At 49.7% G+C, this 21,638-nt stretch overlaps 1 protein-coding gene across 2 annotated transcripts in view; it reads right to left on the reverse strand.

Annotated features, from left to right (window-relative positions):
* Window positions 1-4,354: 4,354 nt before the first annotated feature.
* The window catches only part of NCAPH (non-SMC condensin I complex subunit H), a 33,620-nt gene continuing 16,336 nt past the window's right edge, over window positions 4,355-21,638 (reverse strand). For both annotated transcript variants that reach the window (XM_086328206.1, XM_086328205.1), the window contains exons 7-18: window positions 20,301-20,490; window positions 18,807-18,898; window positions 17,810-18,015; window positions 13,633-13,781; window positions 13,003-13,106; window positions 12,572-12,694; window positions 9,789-9,899; window positions 8,397-8,570; window positions 7,627-7,740; window positions 7,204-7,292; window positions 6,690-6,765; window positions 4,355-4,851 (exon numbers count right to left, since the gene is read on the reverse strand). In XM_086328206.1, coding sequence (XP_086184332.1) covers window positions 4,792-4,851; window positions 6,690-6,765; window positions 7,204-7,292; window positions 7,627-7,740; window positions 8,397-8,570; window positions 9,789-9,899; window positions 12,572-12,694; window positions 13,003-13,106; window positions 13,633-13,781; window positions 17,810-18,015; window positions 18,807-18,898; window positions 20,301-20,490 — 1,488 coding nt within the window. In that variant the 3' untranslated portion in view covers window positions 4,355-4,791. The remainder of the gene's footprint in view (window positions 4,852-6,689; window positions 6,766-7,203; window positions 7,293-7,626; window positions 7,741-8,396; window positions 8,571-9,788; window positions 9,900-12,571; window positions 12,695-13,002; window positions 13,107-13,632; window positions 13,782-17,809; window positions 18,016-18,806; window positions 18,899-20,300; window positions 20,491-21,638) is intronic.

The raw sequence follows: 21,638 nt of genomic DNA on the forward strand, positions 1-21,638 counted from the left end.
GAAAGGGCCACGTCACTGTGGTTTCAACACAGTGCTTTTGTTTTCACATCAAAGGGATTCTATCATAGGCTGTGGGGGACTGACCTGGCCGCTGTGGGGTCACTAAGGACTTGGATTCCCTCTGTCTGTATCTTCTGCATCCCTGGGATGTGGCTTCCATGCTCAAGGTTGCCTCCTGCTCACCTTGCACCCACAGTCTCAACCGTGGTTAGGAGGAAATAGAAGAGAGGCTCTCTTAAAAAATGTTTCTGGGAATATTGCGTGTGTGCGTACTAAGTAGCTTCAGTCGTGTCCGACTCTTTGAGACTCTATGAACTGTACCCCACCAGGCTCCTCTGTTCATGGAATTCTCCAGGAAAGAATACTGGAGTGGGTTACCACGCCCTTCTCCAGAGGATCTTCCCAACCCAGAGACGGAACTCCCGTTTCTTAGGTCTCCTGCACTGCCAGGAGGGTTCTTTACCACTGGCGTCGCCTGGGAAGTCCCTTAAGTAACCATCCTCAGCTCCAAACCCACCACCTATTCTCTTTTGGGCGATGCTGCGTCCAGCGCACTGCAGACCACATTTCCACCTTGCCAGCCGCTCCTTGTCAGTTGATGCCAAGGAGAGGCATGTGAGGAAGGCTGCAGGGCTGCAGGAAAAGTGACCTGCCCCGTCACTTGCTTCCCCATCCTATGAGGGTTCCCAGCGACTCCCACCCCACCCCTAGCAGCAGTTATTCCTTCCTGAGGCTGCAGTTTGTAGATTTCCCAACACTGAGACCCAGCCTCACTGCGTCCCCGTCAGCCCAGGTCAGTTTCCGCTCTGTGGAACTCCTGTTCAAAGTCTCTTAAGTTTTTCTCTTTGTGCCCATAGCTTTCCCAGTCCTTGCCTGGTTGCTTCTGGCAGTTGCTACTTACTTACCTGATACCCTAGAATGAGTTCTCTTCTTACCCTTTCAGTATCAACAATTCTTTACACCCAGTAAGCAGTTCTTACTACAATTTCTGTGTTCATGTATCGGATTTCTATCTCCTGACTAGTCTCCTGATGGTACAACTCCCGTCTTGACTTTAACATAAGGGGGGACTGAGGCCCAGAGGCAGTACCATAAGGTTAGCACTCTCATTCATCTGTAAGAACAGAGAGATGGTTTTCCAACTGGGCTTCCCTTTTTAAATTAATTTTTGTTGGAGTATAATTGATTTATAACGTGTTAATCTCTGCTGTACAGCAGAGTGAATCAGTTGTAAATATACGTATTATTACAGACTGTGGAATAGAGTTCCCCATGATATACAGTTGGGCTTCGCGGGTGGTGCTAGGGTAAGAGAATCCGCCTACACAGGAGACACAAGAGACATAGGTTTGATCCCTGGGTTGGGAAGATCCCTTGGAGGAGGAAATGGCAACCCACACCAGTATTCTTGCCTGGAGAATCCCATGGACAGAGGATCCTGGCGGACTGCAGTCCATGGGGTCACAGAGTCGGACACGGCAGCACACACACACACATTGTATACAGGGTGTTCGTGTTGTCTGTTTTGTATATAGCAGTGAGTATAGGTCAATCCCAACCTCCCAGTGTATTCTTTTCCATCCTAGGCCTCCATATTGACACAGTGAAGCAGCTGTGTTTTGGCCAAGACACCCACGTTGTAGCGGTGTGTCCACCTCCGTGTCTTTTCTTCTTTCCTCACTAACCTACTCTCCTGGCACATGGGAGCTTTCCGCCTTCCTGTCTCCCCATGACCTGTGTTCCTGCCTCATCGCTCTTTCTGCAAGCTCAGACTCTCCTCATCTCCTTTCCCTCCAGGGCTTGGTCCCTCTGCTCCCTGCTTCTGCAATATTTGTAATTCCTGAGGAACTGTCACCAGATCCCACTTTGGGAAACCCAGTCGTATGTGAATTCCACTCATTCTCATCCAAGGAAAACTGTCCCTAGGAAAAAGATTTCTGTTATGAAAAATACTCTGGGCTTCTTTTCAGAAATCATGACGTTTGCCCCAGAGCCTCCTGATAAGCAGGGAAATTTGGGAGACTGAGCTCCACAAGGAAACCTTCCAACCGACCATCCCCAAAGAACAAAGGAAGTTTATCTTTATTGGAAATGCACCCCCAACTGCCCACTGCAGCAGCACAAAGTCTGAACTGTCATTGCCAAGATGGGGCGGTGAAATTACAAACAAGGAGAGACGTTTAATCGAGAATGAACAGGATTAAGATATCAACCCGCTAAGAGAGAGGCCCTCCACGGCCTGTGGGATGACAGGTACAAATGCCATATGGTCCCATTTAATCTGTAAGGGTTTTTTTCTCCCTGATTTGAGGATTTTATTCCTTTGAAAATCTTATAAAGGGACACAAATGCAACCCCAACGTCTTATTTCATAAACCTTTGATTGAAAGTGTTAGTTGCTCAGTCATGTCCAACTCTTTGCTACCCTGTGGACTATAGCCCTCCAGGCTCCTCTGTCCGTGGAATTATCCACAGACAAGAATACTCGAGTGGTTGCCATTTCCTTCTCCAGGGGATCTTCCCCATCCAGGGATCAAACCAGGGTCTCCTGCACTGCAGGCAGATTCTTTCCAGCAGGGAAGCCCAAATTTTTGATTAGGTCCTATTTATATTTGCTTTTATTTCTATATGCAGTTGCCCAACTTTCCCATCAGCTCTTTTGATCTGAGATTTTTTTTTTTTTTAACAAAAAAACACATTAACAAAGAAAAACAGTGTATTAGCCTGCATGGGGGAGAAACCCACATGAAGAGTAACTCCAGTGGCCAAATGAATCCTGGCACAGCAACCATGTGAAGGAGGGGGAGAAGCTTGCAAGAAGCAGGGTGGAGAGAAGAGGAATTCATTGAAGAAGCTGTTACCACCCCTGCCAGTTTTATTGGCAGACCAATTCAACGGACATGAACTTGGGCAAACTCTGTGAGGGACAGGGAGGCTTGGCATGCTGCAATCCATGGGGTTGCAGAGTCAGACACAACTTAGCAACTGAACGACAGGCCCTGGCCAGGCCCCACGACAGAGATGTGTGCTGGACACAGGAGGGGCTTGGCTGGCGATCGCAGTGAGAGGACGGGCGCTCCCCAGACCTGGAGAGAGGTGCTGCGGCTTTGGCCCAGGATGGGGTGTGGATTCTCACTCAGCACTGCTTTTCCTCCTGAAGCACGTCCACGGGTCTAAACCTCTCCATTCGGCAGCCTGGGTGGTATCTTGGACACAATTTGGAAAGTACATTCCTCGGGAGACGGGATTGGCTTAAGATTTTTTATGTGGACCGTTTTTAAAGTCTTTACTGAATTTGTTAACAATATTGTTTCTATCTTGTTTTGGTTTCTTGGTTATGAGGCATGTGGGATCTCAGCTCCCCGACCAGGGATCAAACCCACACCCTCTGCATTAGAAGGTGAAGTCTTAACCACAGGACTGCCAGGAAAATCCTGGGACTGGTTTTTGTTTTGTGTGCTTTGGGGTTTAGGAGCAAGTTATTATCAGGAGTAATCACCAGGCACATCCTTCACTGCTTCTGACCGAACATCCAAGCTATTTACCCCATGGATGGTGACAGGGTGCTCTGGCAGAGACCCAGGACCTGCCAAGGATACAAGTATTTGGATCAACATCTCCAAGTATGGAGCCTGTGACATGAGCACGTGGAGCATAGTAGCTAATAATAAAGATCTAAAAGCAGACTTCCTGGCTCAAGGCCAAGGTCTCGGCAGTTGGCCGTCTTCTCCCACGTGCGTTACTTTCTCTTCGTGTACCTGTCTCTCCTCTGTAAAGTGGGAGGGATAATACTTAACAGGATGTTCCTCACAGGGGATTCTGAAAAGGCTGAAAAGTCAGCCACAGAAAGTACTTAGTAGTCACTTAGTAAATGTTGGAAATTTTTACTCTTATCACCCTCTAGCAGAACTATAGGCCCAAGAGAACCAATCTTTTTTTTTTTTTAAAGCAAATCTGTTTTACTTGTGGCTGTGCTGGTCTTTGTTGATGGACTGGGTTTTTCTCTAGTTGCAGCAATCAGGGGCTACTCGTCACTGCAGTGCCCGGCTTCTCATTGTGGAGCATGGCTCTGGGTGTGCAGGCTTCAGCTGTGGTTGGGAGCTCAGCAGTTGTGGTGCACAGGCTTAGTGCCCTGCGGCATGTGGGATCTTCCCGGACCAGGAATTGAACCAGTGTCCCTTACGCTGCAAGGTGGATTCTTAACCACTGGACCCCCAGGGAAGCCCCTCAATGGACCCAATCTTGAAACCCCTATTCTACAAGACAGATCACCTCAGCCCTTAAGAATTTCCTGCCTGATACCAAACAAGTGTTAAAACCAGGTCTGATACTTATGTAGTGGGCATTCAGCTAGTTTGTAAAACAAATTATCAAAGGATTTTATTTTTAAGCTTATATACACACTCGTAAGCATATATATGGTGTATATATGCTTTATATACAAGGTTTTGGTAGCTATTCAAGGACAAGTCCTACTGGGGAATTCTTTTCTACAAGAATAAAGTATGGAGAACAGAGCAATGGAGGAGACAAACTACTTGGGTACGAAGAGTGGACACTGTTTCCGTAATCAGGGACGGTATCCTTGCCCTCTCTTCCCTCCTAGGTGGTCACCACAGAACAGAAAATTTCGATCAAGGACAGAGTTGGTCAGGGAGCTGGTTCGCAGACAGTGAAGGGGAGAAGGTGCGCTGGGAGAAGGCAGTCATGGCAGCCTCGCCTCGAACCCCTGGCATCTCAGCCCCAAGTGTGGGCATCCTGGTCACTGGGAGTGAGGAGCGCCCCACGAGCTCAGTCCTCCTGCCACACCAGAACATCCGAAAGATCCTTGGTTCCTTCCAGCTTCAGATTCTGAAGGAAGATCAAACACAGGTGAACGCTAGTGCACAGAAGATACAGGAACCAGAAACCAAACTTGGAGGTAACAAAGGTGGTAACCACAAAGAACCAGGCTTGTCCCCGTGCTTATAAGTGACACTGTCAACAGCGACTGTAACCTGCATGAAAAAGCTGGCTCCAAAGCTCTGTCGACTGCTGGAAGGAAAGCAAAATGCAAGCCTGGCTCCTGCGACAATCTCTGTAAAGGACCAACGGCTGAGCTGGGAGACTGGGGGAAGCGACAGGGAGCCCACCAGGGGCCACGGCACAGGCACGTCAGCCCCATCCATGCGTGGCCTTCCTGCCCTGCCCGAAACCTCCCCCTGGGTGATGCCCTGACACCGCTCTCTCTCTCCCATCTCTGCACAGGCCTTTTTCTGCCTCCCACTTCCTCTTGGACCCTCCCACCTCATGGATCTTCCACCAACCCTAGGCAGCTGTCCCCCCAGGGCTAAACAGCTGTCAGCAGCCCCTTGGCACACGGAGGCCTAACTGTACCCGGACCACACACCCCTTTCCAGGCACACCTTCCCCTGCGAAAGATGGAGAGCACACACCTCGCCTCCCCCATGACGGCCGAGGGGCAGCTCGTGACTAGGGGCTGGTGAGGAGCCCAGATGGGATGAGAGGCTGGGAGGAGGCTGACCGCACCAGCGCCATGCTCTGGCACAAGGTGTGAGACCTGTCTTGGTGGCGCTTAAGCTCTGAGTCACCGTGGATCCCTGGGGATTATCTGGTAGCTGTCAGCCAGTGCTGCCAGTGAGATCTCCTCAAACAGTCCAAAGGCCAGCCCAGCAGGTGCTGGTCTGGGAACACCTCCCGATTCTTCCAATGCTGAGCACTCCAGGGCCCCTTGGAGAAATCTGATCATAGCAAAGCAAGCAAAGCTGTCTCTGCTGCTGCGGGCGAAGCGGTGGCAGAGCATGCGGACCCAGTGAAGCCTGCAGTCGCTCGCGCTTCCCAGCACTGTCTGCCCGGCCCCGGCCGCCTGGGAGTCGAGGGAGGGTAATGAAGCCTCGCTCTCAAGCAGACACGAGGCCCTAGCCAGCGCTGACCCTCCAGCTGGCTCAGTGGTGGAGTCGCTCACACCTTCAGAATCTGGACTCAGGGTGCTTCTGAGCTTCGGGGGTGGCACTGTGTTTCGGGGGCCTGGCTGGGCTGGGAGAACACACCCAAGGGGGAGCCCACAGCACCAACGTCCACGAGGGAAGCTGGCAGTGACACCATGAAGGCGTCTAGCTCCAGCCCTGGTGAAGATCACGGCTTGTGCTACAGCCCAGCCGTGTCCTGGGCACACGAGAGGACACCACACTTCAGGCAGCACCAAGTGCCCAGGCTTGCCGGCTGCTTCACTGGGGCGCCTGCCTCCTGGAAGCGTCCACTGGGAAGACAGGTCCGGCCAGCTCCGCAGTGACTGCCCCACGGCCACTCTGCTCAGTCAGCTCTCCTTCAGCGTCTGTTTCCTTGCTGCCTCCTCGCTCCCCTTTTCTCCACCACGGTGCCCACCTGTCCTGACTTTCACACTGGAAGGATCTGGCCTTTGACGCCCAGTGATGTAAAAGCACCTTACGTGTTTTCAAGTTGGGAACCGACAGATCACAACTTCAACATCTAAAATTTTCCCACTGGGATCCTCCTCGTAATTTTCATCTCTACTCATACATGTTGGCCTTTTTTCTCAGCAATTTTTCAGTATCTGGTTAATGCTCTGGGTTGAAGGTAGGTACTATGTAAGTCACTGCACTTAAGTTATCCCATAAAAAGCTCCTGTAGGCAGACTGTAATAGTCCATGCTTACCAGGTCTACCTACCTTCTCATTGGCTAAATGTAGGAGGCACGCAAAGGCCAGAGGTATGGAGAGGTTCTGAGCCATAAGGGGAGGCAGGCTGTGAAAGAGAAAGGCCAGGAAGTATTTAGCTGTCACTGCAACTCCAGGAACAAAGGCACTTTCATCAAGTATGAATACACATGCCTAGTGAATAAACTAATGGGAAACAAAGAAATATTTCAGATGCCTTTTAGAAGCAGGTTTTTCCAGTTTCTTATTTGGAAATATTTCCTGTTCTATTCCAGCCACTGGTACAGAAAAATGCCTTTTTTAAAGGTGGGCTACCTTAACTCATTTATCAATGCAGAGAAGGAATGGAAAAACTGCAAGAAGTGTGAAAATGGCATGTCCTGTGTGGAGGGGGGCTCTGTTACACCAACAACTTGGGGAGGAGCGGGAGGGGTGAGGAGGGGAGGGGTGAGGAGGGCAGGGGTGAGGAGGGCAGGGGTGAGGAGCGCTGAGGCGGGGGGCAGGGCCATCTGCGGCACGCACACACCTCTTCTGCAGGTCCTTTGTGAGACTGCTGAGTTTCTTGTCAGGCCCCTCCTCAAGGGGTCCTGCTTCTCCATCCTCACTGTGGTTTACCTGACAGAGGAAAGGACACTCCGGGATCAGAATGGGCCCAGTTTACTTTTTGACAGCAACGTAAACCTATGAAGCTGGAACTCGAAAAAGGAAAGCCTGCATTGGAATGAAACCGAAACAATTTCTTTGGTGCATTTGGAAGAAAAAAGATCCATCTGTACCACCTTCCGTGTGACCCGCCGGTTCACACACTTGGTCCACTTCCGTTTCGGAGGTCTGATGTCGTCCTTGTATTGCTGAACAACTGCTTTTCAGGTTGGCGCTACTGAAGCTGGCGCACAGACACGAGCCGCGCCCGCCTCGGTGCCGAGCACCAGAGAGAGAAACCCGTTACCTCTGCATCTGCCTGCTTGGGGGTCTCCGTCAGCAGACTCCACATGCTCTGCTTCAGCTTCTTCATGTCCATCTTTTTGGCAGTCTTGGCATACTGAATTTCAATTTTATTTACCTGAGAACGGTATGTGACAAGTAAAACTAAGCAGAAGAAGCATTTACCATCAGCTCTTTGAAAAAGTCTGGAGATGAAATAATGAATAAACCTAGTTTACACTACCAAGTTTGAGCTTTCTTTGGACGTATTAAAATAGAGTCCCTCATTTCAATCTACTGATAATTTCTTTTTGATCAAGTACAGTCTTCATTAAGGGTACCCTGGAATTGCAGTGTAAAAGAGAAAAGTGAATCAAATATATATAAAAGCACCAAGCCTGCCATTTTGGTATGGAACAGATGCTTGATACATGTTAACTTTATGTGAGTTGAATCTGGTCTAGATTTTCCAAAGCTACACCTGCCCTTACCCAGCCCACTTCTCTTTCTGCAGGCTTCACTCGCGTACTGCGCGTGCACAGCAGGCTTGTCCCTAGTCATATGGTTTACCACAATCTTTGGAGAGACGGCTGGTTCCACACAAACATAATCGGTATCAGCCCATTCTCTACAGCCTTATTTAAGAATCAGCCACTTAGAGAGTAATGGGTTAAAGTCAAGAAGGAAAAAAAAAAAAAAAAATCAAGCTCAGACTAATACGATTCTCATGTAAGAGGCAAATTAAGCAGCTCTCAGGCAAACAACATCGGCTGTAACTCCTGGCTTCGTCTTTACCTTCTGAGGCTCAGCTACCAGATTTGACTCCCTGTAAGTGGTGATGTCCAACCCGTGGGCCTCAGATGCCTCGTTGCTGTCTTGTGTGGTCGCAGGTGGATGGTCAGAATGGCCAAGGGTTCCACCTGGTCCCTCAAATAAGTCATCAGACTCTTCATAATCGCTGTCAGCGGCCTGGGCAAGGAAATAGCTCTTCAAGTTAGGCAGAGCTGTGTGAGGGGCTCAGAAACAGCTTTGCAACAGATCCCATACCCAGCAAGAACAGAGCACCTGAGAGGTCATGGGCTTCGAGGTCCTCTAGTCATCTTCCTGTTGTGCAAAGACGGTACTAGGGAGGCATCTGTTAACTAAGACCTCTGCAGTGAGAGTTCAAAGGAACACGGTCATCACCACAGCGTCCTTTGTCTCTAAACAGTTTAGGATCTCCTTTTACAGAAAGCATTCCTGAAACCCCAGAGACCTGACCTGCCAGCTGGCCAGCGGCAGGGGTCCTGCTGGGAGCTGGTGACAAAGACATTCTTGGACTGAGCCCAGCAGAAACAGACCAGATCTCTGGGTGGGGCCTAGGAGGTGGTTTTTTAATAGGCTCTCCCAGTGATTCTTACGTACACTAAGTTTGAGGAGCACTGGTCAAGTGGCCAACTAGATTTTCACTAAAATATAAATAAAAAGTAATATATAAATAAAAATATAAAAATAATATAAAATATAATAAATATAATATAAAAAACTATAAATAAAAATATAATATAAAAAGCTAACTCTCTTCCAAGAAAGAAAGTACAGTAAATAAACTGTTCTTCCTATTCTTTCTCCTCTCCTCATTCTCAGGAACACATGGGGTCTAATATCTCCCCCTCTGTCAGGCTATCTCATTCAGAGAGTCACAGAAGGGATTCTGAGATTATCTAGTCTAAGCAAGATCTAAAGAGGGGGAGCAGTTTGTACAGGTTCACAATGTGTGAACCACAATCAGGGCTATAACGTGGTCTCCTGAGATCCACTCCATATACCTTTTCCCCGTTAGAACACACTGGCATCACACGTCTATGCGTTTTGTCTCCCCACCCAAAACTTTAGTTCCTGAGTGGGAAGAGCGTTTCTTTTCCTTTGAAATCTGAAAATAGCCAAGCTAAGTGCTTTGTACAGGATGAACACTCCATCCACACGTTGACTGGACTATGTCCGCTTTTCTCCTGCGTGCAGAGCTCAGCGTGAGGCAGGCCGAGGTCCGGCTGCTCCCCGGCTCTGCTCAGTTCTGAAGCTTGGGGCAGGGCAAGCACACACAGACCCCTACCGGATCAGAATGTCCTGCAGCCTTCTGCCTACAGGAAAGGACAAGGGAGGCAGAGACCCTGCCGAAAAGAGGACAGAATGCTTGCCCCTGCTTACCTGTAACCCAGGGCAGAAGTTGGAGGTGTCGTTAGGGTTGTTGTAATCGTAGTTTCCAATTTCTTCACAATGCTCGGTCCCTGCCTTCTGACCTTGGGCCACCTTCAGTAACTGAATGGAGCAAAGTACAGCTTCAGAGAGCAATTTCTAGAAAAGCAGCTAGTAGACTAGGCTAGCCTTCGGAGAAGGCAATGGCACCCCACTCCAGTACTCTTGCCTGGAAAATCCCATGGACGGAGGAGCCTGGTAGGCTGCAGTCCATGGGGTCGCTAAGAGTCGGACACGACTGAGAGACTTCCCTTTCACTTTTCACTTTCATGCATTGGAGAAGGAAATGGAAACCCACTCCAGTACTCTTGCCTGGAGAATCCCAGGGACGGGGGAGCCTGGTGGGCTTCCGTCTATGGGATCGCAGAGTCGGACACGACTGAAGCGACTTAACAGTAGCAGCAGACTAGGCTGGGGAGATGACCTTAGTTCCAACAATGCACATCCCAGAACATTAGGGTCCTGGAAAATCACCTCACCCAGTCCACTTCTAACTCACCGCCCAACTCCACTCTAGAGAAAGCCCAGGGCAGCAGGGCTCCTAGCTGCCAGCTATCCCAAAGATGCAGAAGCAGCCAAGCCACAATTAGGTCTGCCCACAAATTTATTTGAAAACATGTTCCTTCACTAAAAACAAAACCACCTACGCCTATCTGAAACGAAGTCTACTTGTGGCTGCTTATTGACTAGTTTTGACAGAACACTCACTCCCTGTTGTAACTCTCAAGCAGCCAGTCCCACTCCTGGGCCGTGACTGCTCCCCAGCAGCCCTCCTTTCTGCACCACACCCAAGGGCCAAGAACCACCTTCAAGGGGTCTCACAGAACAAGTCTGCCTCCTCTCCTGGGAGTGCCTGTCCACCACAGCCCTCCAGATTTTCAGGCCTTTAGGGCACTGATCTTCATCTAGGGTGTGTCTCTGGGGTGGAGGACATGAGATTAAAGGTGTGTACAGTTTACAGAAGCACACTGAATATTTTAGTATAACATAATATAATTATATACTCCAAAAGTAGCCCCCAAACCTCAATGTTTTTATAATACAAATCCAAAAATAAACAACAGATTTTTATTAAGAATTACCCACTTTCTCCCACTTTTCTTCATATGATGATTTCTAAATCCCTCCCTGTGTGGAATACTCTCAACACACTCTAAATTGTCCATAGTCTATTAGAAATGTTTCAGGAAGGGTATGTGAGACCCCTCATGTATTCCCTGGCTGCTATTAACATTGCTCTTTAAGATATTAAAGAGAATGGGTGGTTGACCTGTATAGTCTTTATCCAGATTGGGTGTTTGCTTAATAATCATTTGGTGTCTACTTTCTGCTATTTAATAGTCACTTTTCTAGTGTTGCTCTCCTGGAAAGAAGAGGTGAGGAATCCTGGGCTTCTGCCTGCCTGCCCTGATAAACATGAAGGGAAATTTGTTCCTGTGGATAATCAGAAGCAAGAATTCTTTCCTCTCTAAGAAACAATGATGGGAAAAAACACACAAAATACAAAAAAGACAATTCCTGGAGTGCAGTGATGCAATGACCTTGTTTTAACCATTTTCACATCTGAAAATGCAAATTACCACCTAAGCCACACCCTTCAATGTTCATATGGCTTGAGAGAGGAGGAGGTGGCTTGTGGCTTGTGGCTAGGAAAGCGGCTGAGGCTGGGTCAGTTTGGTGGGGTGTCTCGCTGTCTTCCTTCCGCCCCCCAGCAGCCTGGCTCTGCCCCTCCACCTCAGGGCTCTGGTTTCTGACTCGAGCAAACAGCTGCGTGTCTGACACTGACTGTGGCCGTGGCTGCTTCTGCTACTGCGACTGTCTCTCCTTCTGCATTATTTTAAATTGAGGTTTAACTGACATATAACATATTCATTCTTTCCACATTTTTAAGAGCATTTCTGTTAACTGAACAGTACTGATTAGAAAGAAAATGACCAGTGTTAAATTATAAGAACAGAATGTGCAATATGAGTGAATTCAGGGAACTGTATATGTATCATTAAGACTTGTGGAGAGACAGGTAAAATAAGGCAGAGGAAACTATCAACTGTTTGTAGACTTGACAGCAAAGATGAAAACAACCAGGAATGCAAATGAGCAGAGGGTCCGGGTAAAAGGGACTGAGCACGACCCACTGCCTGGTTACCCCGGCAACAGGAGTGCAGGCTTGCTGCTTAGCATCACCGGGGGCCACGGGCAAATGAAGCGAACAGCGACTGCGGTGCACACCGGCGCAGCCAGAGCGCTCGTCTGAATAGGCATGGAAGGAATGCAGGCAGGCTGTGCAGCACTGGGGGCCCGAGGACTGGCAGCTGCACCCCCCGCACATCACAGGAGGCTTGAGCGTATGGCGTGATCGTGGGGAGGCTGTGAGAGCTGGAGAGAGCACCTGGCTTCTGAATCCACAACTCTAATGAGAATCAAAGAATCAAGGAGTAACCAACGCCATGTAAAACCTGGACAAAGCGCTGTTCATCCCCCTTGCCCGTGAGGAGGTAGGCCAGAGTGTCCGGCGTTCGAGGCAGGTGAGGCACTTCATCTGTCCTGCCAGCATTACCCTCCAGCTCTGCCCTCCCCACGCCATCTCCTGGCAACTGCCTTGGGCTCAGACGAGTCCCACCTCACACGCTCTTCCTCAGAGGCACCAACGGTCACACTACTGGCCACTGATACCTCTGAGGCTAAGAAGGGGTGCAACGACAGCATGACCTCAGGGAACCAAAGAGCAGCTTTACCCTGGTGCCTGGTTTGAGATGCAGCTGGACCAGATTTTCCGTCTCATACTGGAAATCTGTAGGAAGGGTGGTGGCTCTCCAATTCTGGTTCTCCAATGTGAACTTGGTCAGAACAGTAACAGCCTATTGATTTTAAAGAAAAAGAAAAGTAGTTTTTATGCATCTTTAATAAAAATGGTCTATATACATACAGCTGCAACAGTCTTCCCCTTTCTGTGTAAAGGAGTGATTCTGTGAGACATTATTCATTGTGAGTCTCTCTGCCACTGAGTCTGGGACTCTTTCAATTCCTTCAGGGACTGAGGAAGAATGAAACTATCCATTTACTCTAAGAGTTAAATTTATATGAATTCTTAAAAAGCACAGATGAAAGGGGAAGAGGAGTGCAAAGAATTTGTGAAAGCACAAAGGATAATAAATCTAGCACAAACCTTTGTTTTTCGAAAATGTACATCAAAGTCAATATCATCGTCAAAGTCAATTTTAAAGTCCTTTGAGCTCTTCTTTCTGTGCTCTGATTGTGAAGCAGTGTCACCTGCAGAAACGAAGTCACGTGTCAGCACTGCTCGCCTCTCGGGCCCATTCATTTGCCCATCCTGCGACTCTGCCTGACAGCCCTACTGACCGCGAGAGTGCACTTGTATCGGAGCGTCGGAGCAGCACTAGGAAAGGCAAATCTTATACCCAATATTTATCCTTACGATCTCTGTTTCTGCTGAGAACACTCAATAAAAGGTACGCTAATTAATCACTTCTTTTCAAAGAGAGAATACAAAAGTCACAATGCTGGCGGAGCCCCTCAGGGGGCTGCAGCGTGCACCCATGCAGTCACTCACTCGGCACCTCCAGACCTTCCCACTTAGAGGCTTCAGTCTTAACTGATCCCTCATCCCGGGCCAGGTCAACTGCCTGTCCAACCAGGAGGCTGCTTATCTTGTGTATTTCCTACAGCTTGTTGGGAGGTACAAGACTGATGGGCATTTTCCCATCCTGAGCTGAAAGGCAGACTGGCTGGTTATCTGCACTTTCTCTTCTTAACAGTTCTGTCTAGAAGTACATACGTTTAAGTCGAGGTCTAAAGCGCCAGTGATCCGGGCCAGCCCACATTGACATGGTGCGGGGGCTAAAGTAGGAATACTCTCCAGGTTTCATGGACAGAAGGGGACACAAGGTCCAAATGTCTCCGTCCCCGAGGGGAATCACTTCGTCTCTGCAATGCATAAGATCCATTTTTATATGTACAGTCATATGTGTGTCGATATAGACAATACAATCGTGTATTTACACATAAAGCAGAATACAACCCAGCTGAAGACACTACTTTTCCACAAATGAGCAACAATGCTAAGAGTAAGCCCAACATAAACACATCACTGCTGCTACTGCTAAGTCGCTTCAGTCGTGTCCGACTCTGTGCGACCCATAGACGTCAGCCCACCAGGCTCCCCCGTCCCTGGGATTCTCCAGGCAAGAACACTGGAGTGGGTTGCCATTTCCTTCTCCAATGCGTGAAAGTGAAAAGTGAAAGTGAAGTTGCTTAGTCGTGTCCGACTCTTAGCGACCCCATGGACTGCAGCCTACCAGGCTCCTCCATCCATGGGATTTTCCGGGCAACAGTACTGGAGTGGGCTGCCATTGCCTTCTCCGAAACACATGACTAGTAATCCTTTAGTTTACTCAGTCAGTGCTTTTGCTTCTCTTCATTTTGTAACAACACGATCATATCTATGCAAGTACTTCGGATATTTCAAAGTGCTTCATAAAATCCAAGTTTACCCACTTGAGAGATAAGAAAACAGAAAGAAACTGAGTTTTTGTATAAGACTACATGGCTAGTAAAATGCCAGAGCTGGGGACTGGACACCATTCCCTGAAGCCCAGCCTCAGGGTCTTTCTACACACAAGGCTTCCGGCCACATGACACGACTGTCACAGTTCTTGCTCACCATCTTCCCATAAACGAGGGCTCCGCTAACACTGCTGTAGTTCCTACTGAAAGTGAAAACAACTAATTTATGTCTCCCACATGACTGGGGGACAATAACCTATCTGTTAAACCATCTACATTGTATTTCTTGCTGTGTATGAAGGGTCTAACTGGCCCATCCAGCATGGCAGTTTTGGACTGGTGTTTCGCCCTTTCTGCAAGGTAACTAAAACGTGTCGGGTAGGTTTCACCCACAGGCCCTGCCAGGTCAGAAAGCCTGTTAGCGCTGCTGTACTGCCCTCTAAAGGTAAAGACAATGACGACCTTTTCACCTGTACTGAGCCGTACCTATAAATCCCCTTTATATCAAACCTTATGGTATAAGATAAAAGCTTTAAAAGGACTTTGCTTTCATCTATGGAATCTTTTTTTAAAATTTTATCCAGTAAACTGTACCTGTACATTTAAGGTGTAATGAAAACAATTTTTAAAATTAAAATACACTAAAAAATCCCCACTTCTAGTCTGTAACTGCCTTCCTATGTTAAGTAATAACTGCACTGCACTCTGCTGTATTTCTCCCAGGGCGAGAGAGAAGGTGGCTTTGGGAGCATCCCCACTCAAATTCTCGGGTCCTCGTCTGTCAAAATGCTGGCAGCTGAGCTGGCAGTTTGTTGGGAACTTAGAGGTAAAGCTATAAAGAGCTTGACTCCTATCTTCTGAGAGTCGGACTTCTTCTGAGGGCCAGAACTGGATGAGGCCCTGGAGGCTTTTAATAATTCTTTCAATACAACACAGTACTATGTGGCAGGCACCTGACTCCCCCACTCAACAACCAGCCTGATCCAGTCTACCCCTCTGTCAGGCTTCTTTCATCCCCTTTGGAGGAAGTGTTTATTTCTCCTACCCCCACCCCAGCCTACCGCAACCACAGTCCTTCCTTCAATTTAGCACCAGCTCAGTCGTGCTGCACGAACACCTGCAGGTTGAAGGTCTCCTCTCAACCGTCTCCTAGCACCTCAGCCAGCATGCAGCAGAAGGCCTCAGTCTTTCAAGCACAGAGCAGGCTGTGGTCTGGGCTGGACCACGGGCGAGGCCTTTAACCACAGTGAGTGCACGCACCCAGGAGATCAGAGAGCGTACACGGCCCCGCAGCTGCAGAAGATGGAGGGCAACTGAGCAGCCCTAGGTCACGAAGCGCTTTCTCGGTCACCTCCTTACTAATGTACGACGTGCACGGCGGTCAAAGGGCTGCCATCCAGGGACCAGTCACACAGGGCTTCCTGCAAGCACTGGTGTTTCTAATTCGGCATCGCTCCACCCCACCTTGAACTAGAGAAGCTCTTAAAGACCCTGCAGTTCAGTACTGTGTTTTCAGCCCTGCGTACTGCACAAGCCCCAGCAGCTCTGGGAAAGTTATGAGGCATTCCTGGCCTTAGACACTCCTGAGTTAGTGCCCCAGGGTGGAGCCTTCCACCTATAGGTCATCACATACGGCCAGATTGGTCAAGGGTGCTGGGTAACTCCCCAGCTCCACCTTTATTTACCCTCTCTGAACCCGTTTCCTCACCTGTAAAATGGGGTAACAGGACCTATAGGGTTGTTGTAAGGATTAAGACATTACTTTTATATATTATATAAATTACGTCAAATATGCAGGTAAGGAACCCGGCAGAGTATCTGGCACAATCAGAATAATCAGGAGCTCAGGAAACATCAGATACTACAATACTATTAATATTATCATCAGGTCCCAATCACTCACTTTACAGGTGAGAAAACAAAGACCCCAAAGATGAGGCCGCTTGCCCCACATCTCCCAGCCATCCGCGGCAGGGTCGGGCCTAGTTCAGTTCACACACTTGCTGAGCTCCCAGGAAAGGCCAGCACCAGACCAGGGGCAGGCATTTCAAGGCAGACGAGACCCTGGACTAGAACCTAAGCCCTGTGCCCCTAACGCAGGCACTTGGCAGGATGGAGTCTAAACTTTTATTCTGTCCAACTGGGGTGAGAAATGGAGACTTTTGTTCAAGATGTGTTCAAAATAACCATCTATGGGTTATATGGTTATAACAACGGAAGTGAGGAAAACCCTGCTACCTCAGTTCCCCAGATGCCACCTCACTGTTTACACAGTGACAGCTCTTCCCTGACCTTTGAAAATGACATTAAAAGAGCTCATCCCATCAATCTGCCTACCAGTGCTCACTTCTCGGAAGACAGGATGGGAACAGGGACAAAACCACAGGTTGGTAATAGCACACGCCAGGAGAGGCGGTTTATAAAGGGTCTGGGGGGCAGAGGTAATTTTTCCTTGAAGTCCACACAGCCCCCTGACTTCTCAGATTTGAAGAGGCACTGTCGACCTCATCATTCCCCATGCGGGCAAACAAAGTGAGTCCAGAAAGCACTCTCAGCCTGGACACTCAGTAAGGCTCTTGAAGGAATTTTGCCTTGGTGGGAATTACGCTGGACAACTTGTACAGTTTCACCCACTCTGAACCAGCTGGGCTGTCCCTGACCCGACTTGCCAAACTGCTGCTATGGGCACAGGGCCATCAGAAGGTCTGTCTGTTCTAGTCTCATGGAATCTGGTATACCCAGGCCCATTTAAGACCGTTAGAGGCCCTCACACAGCAGGACTGTGGGATCCTGCTTCCAGATCACACTCAAAATTAACATAACCTAATTTAGTAAGTACACATAATAAAGATAAAGCAAGTCCAGATTTTCCTATGACGCTTACTAGAGTAATCAAAAATCTAAATTATCAGAGACCAATTCTACCATCTCCTAAATCTCATATGCTCAATTTTACCTGCTGCCTTAGTTTCCCTTGCTTTGCTCATCCCCAGTCTACCAATCTGATAACCAACTCTGCTCAGACCCCTCTGCCCTTTAGGTCGGGCCCACGTTTTCTCAGTAATCAATACATAAGCCTGTTTTCTGCCTACAACTGAGATGGAGTGATTCAGCCAAAAGCCAGACCACGTCCAGGGGCTTGAAAGGCAGCACAGTCCGTGCTACCAAAATGGAAGTGGTGATGACAGCCGCCACTAAAGGAGCTACTATAGCCCAGCTTTTTATGTCGTAGTCTCATGCTTATCGACTCCTGAAATGTCAGGCTTATGACCAGCAAGTGGCTGAGCCGGTATTCCAAGGCAGATTGATTCCATCGTGAGTCAGAATGGCTCAGCCTGTGTAACAAGACACACCAGCCTAGCAGACCACAGAGACAAAATTGGACTGTCCCAGCAGGACGTCTGGGAGAACTGCTATGGGAACACTTCCCGAGGCCCTGAGCGCCTTACTGGCAGCTTTGAACCTGGCAGGGCTCCTTCCAGCTCCTGAGCTCGGTGCGATCCCCAGCTTCAGTCTGGTCTGCTTCATCATTGGCATCGAAGTCATCCTCCAGGGGCCCGTTGGGGAAGTCCTCGCAGTCACTGTCCTCCACCTCAGCATCGAGGTCAAACACCTGATCCTTCTTCTTAAACTTGTCCACCAGGGCCGACACTGACTGGAAGAGACAGAGAGCTCCCCAGTCCCCCACATCCCCATCACCAGCCCACTCCCATCACCACCCCGCCACTGCGGGGAGACCGCCCCACTGGAGGTGCCTTCCTCCCCACGCCCGCCTCCGCGGAGCCAGCGTTCTCTCAACAGCAGAGCGCTGAGGAAGTTTATATTGTGCGCACAGGATGGAGCTGGATTGTGGTCAGGCACATTTTGTAAAACACAAAACCGGAATCTGCATCCTTTAACCCCATGTTTAAACAGTTTTCCATGGAGACCATTTATTTTGGAGGTTGTAGTAAGTAGACTAAAGGGGGCCAGGCTAAAAATAGAGGAAAACTTCACACATGACAATTTCTCAGGAAACTCTGTGCCAAGGGACTCAACTCTGACGAGCAGGAAATTCCTTGAGCTTGACAGCAGCCTGAGACCAGAAGCCACTGGGACAGCCATGTTTGAGAGTAAATCTGATAAGACTGTGCACCCAGGAATGGAAGGACTGCCTTCCCCTGGGGGGAAGACAGGAAGAAACACGAAGCTGATCCCCACACGGTACTCCCAGCTGTTTAACGGGCCTGCAGAGGGCAGCGCACAGCCCCACTCCCAGCCCTGCCCCAGTGTTCAGTCCCTACAGAGGAGCCAAAGCAAACACTTTCTGTACTACTGCCAGCTAAATAAAAATGATGCCACAGTTTTGGTTCCCACTGGGCAGAACTCATCTCAGGCCATCTCACTGAAACCACGAGCTGCTGGAGAAATGCCCAGGGCCCTTAGAAGTCCAGAAATTGACCACACCTCATTATGTGCTTCACTGTCCCATTTAGTGAACTGGAAGCCGGCCAGGGAAGGGCAGATTTGGCGATCTTCCGCACACTGCTGCAGGGCCGCTGGGAGGACAGGAAGATCACAAAGAAGGATCAGAGCAGGCTGGAGACGTGCCTCAGCCCCTGGAGATGATGGAGCAGCCGCGGGGAGGGGGAGGCGCAGCCACCTCCTGTCCTCGGACAGGGAGCAGCCCCATGGAGGGGGAGGCGCAGCCACGGTGCAGCCACCTCCTGTCCTCGGACAGAGGCTGGCCGGCCACCCACCTGTGTGCTGACCGCTCTCCCAGGAGAGGACGTGTGCTCAGGCTCACACCAGTGGCAGAGGTAGGCTCCACACTGGTGTTCCATGAATCGGGAAAACACCAGAGCAGAAGCCTGAAGCACAGACTTTTTGACTCTGGAATGGACTCTGTGTCCCATGCTGGAGCTGGGAAACCAAAAACCCATCCTTAAAGCGTACTAACTGCACAGACAATTGTGCAGTGGCACTTACTGTAGCCCAAAATAAACTTGGTACGGGCTTCCTTAATGGCTCAGAGGTAAGGAATCTGCCTGCAATGCAGGAGACGTGGGTTTGATCCCTGGGTCAGGAAGACCCCTGGAGAAGGGAATGGCTACCCATTCCAGTATTCTTGCCTGGAGAATTCCATGAACAGAGAAGCCTGACAGGCTGCAGCTCGTGGGGTCCCAAAGGAGTTGAACATGACTTAGTGACTGAACAACGACCAAACTAGGTACAGATTACCCACCTCACAGGATTAGAGCCCCACTTGAGTGCACACCCCTGGACAACTGTTAGTACTAACCAGTAATTCTTAGCAAATTCTAGACAAGGACAGGAGGAGGATGTGCACCATAATATCGGTGTGGTCCTGCAGAGGGGAGGATAAATTCCATGTACCACAAAATTGTCCCACGCTAGTGCCTGGCCTTCACACTGCCCACCACATCCTCAGAGGACCCCCAGCAGTGGGAGGGGACAGGCTGGATGGGCGGCAGGGGGCTGCGGAAACCACTGCTAAGCCAGTATAGGGGACTGACGGCAGGACAGATCTGTTCTCAGACCACCATGGGGGATTCTGAAGACAGTTCATACAGCCCTTTTCTCCTCAGGGTCCCCTGGGTTAATAACACGTGAACACAAGGCCTCTGGTGCAGCAAGTCTCTTACAGCCCCTTTCCCAAGTCCAAACTCTCATCCTCCAGAGAACCAGCGGCCCACAGGGCACCAGAAGGCCTTAGGACACATAAGCCATGAGCACTGGCTACTACTGTTCAAGACTCCATGCTGCAGAGAAGCCAAAAGTGAGTTTCTCCTGAAAAAAAAAGAGCCCACTTTGTCTTTCCAGAGGAACCTTCTGGGTAAATAAGCAACACAAGAGCACAGTGGGCTTGCTAGCCATGGTTATATACAGAAACCTCTCTGATGACTGAACTGCTCTGGTAAGAGCCGGCACTGGACTCACCTTTTAAGTCGGTCATTTCCACCCAGCCCAAATCCGGCAGCTCGGGAGGCTCCCCGCTGGAGAGGGTCTGGATGTCGGCGGGGAAGAGCAGCTCGCTCCTGTAGTCTGGGCAGTGGAGGGTGGAGAGAAACACACCTGCTGTGCTACACTCGTCAAACGAGGCTGCCGTCTTCTGGAACATGGGGTCGACCTGAGTGCAGAAACAGAGGGGACCCCCAGAGTTACGGGACGCAGCCAAAGGAAACAGGAAACCCCATTCACTGGACCCTGCTCGTGCGCAGCTGCATCTACGGGATCAGAATGTCTCTGCACATGATCAACCGACCAGGTAAAACCGCCCCCCCTGCTTCAAAAGGAGGGCTGCGTGTGCTCGGAGGGAGAAAGCCACACAGTGAGTGGTGAGAAGCTGACACCTGGCCAGCGGGCTTGCCCACAGTATTCCCAGACAGGGACCTTCTGCTGGTCTCTGCACAGTCAAGTGTGGGCTCTGTGAAGATTTTATTTATTTGGCTGTGCTGGGTCTTCATTGCTGCACGCAGGCTTGCCCACAGTATTCCCGGACAGGGACCTTCTGCTGGTCTCTCCACAGTCATGTGTGGGCTCTGTGAAGATTTTATTTATTTGGCTGTGCTGGGTCTTCATTGCTGCACGCAGGCTTCTCATTGCAGTGGTTCTCTTGTTCTGGAGCATGGGCTCTAGGTGAGCGGGTTTCAGTGGTGGTGACTGGAGAGCTCTAGAGCACTGGCTCTGTAGTCATGGAGCACGGGCTTAGCTGCTCCGCGGCATATGGAACCTTCCCAGACTAGGGATCGAACTCACGTCCCCTGCACTGACAGGCAGACTCTCAACCCCTGGATCACAAGGGACGCCTGTCCACCGTCACTTTTTGAACATCTATCTCTAGTAGAATGCTATCACAACAAACTCAGCTGATTTATAAAAAGTTTCTGTGAGGGATTCACAGAATCCCATCAATCCTCTGAACAACAATATTTTCAAAGATGTGGAAGAAAGAACCCAAATAAGAGATCAGGCAAAGGACAGGCAGAGTCATCAGGGTTGGATGGCTGGGTTACACAGGGGAGAGGTGGTCAGAAGACCCCCAAGGCTGAGGTCAGGGTGCAGGAGGGGCATAACCATGTGTCATCAAGCCCCACAGCAGAATGGGGCCAGGCACAGGCGCACAGGCATGTGTGGCCAGAGGGCAGGAGCCGCCTCGGACTCTCCAGGAGGCCAGTGACAGGGAAGAGGCTGGATATTGGGTTCACAGGTCTTCCTGACAGCTTAGGACAAGGCTACTCTGCAGACAGAACCCTCAATTATGAGGATGGACATGGC

This window comes from Bos grunniens, chromosome 11 (genome assembly GCF_055505025.1).
Source record: "Bos grunniens cultivar Pamir isolate PY7600 chromosome 11, Bosgru_T2T1.0, whole genome shotgun sequence".
Lineage (NCBI taxonomy): Eukaryota > Metazoa > Chordata > Mammalia > Artiodactyla > Bovidae > Bos > Bos grunniens.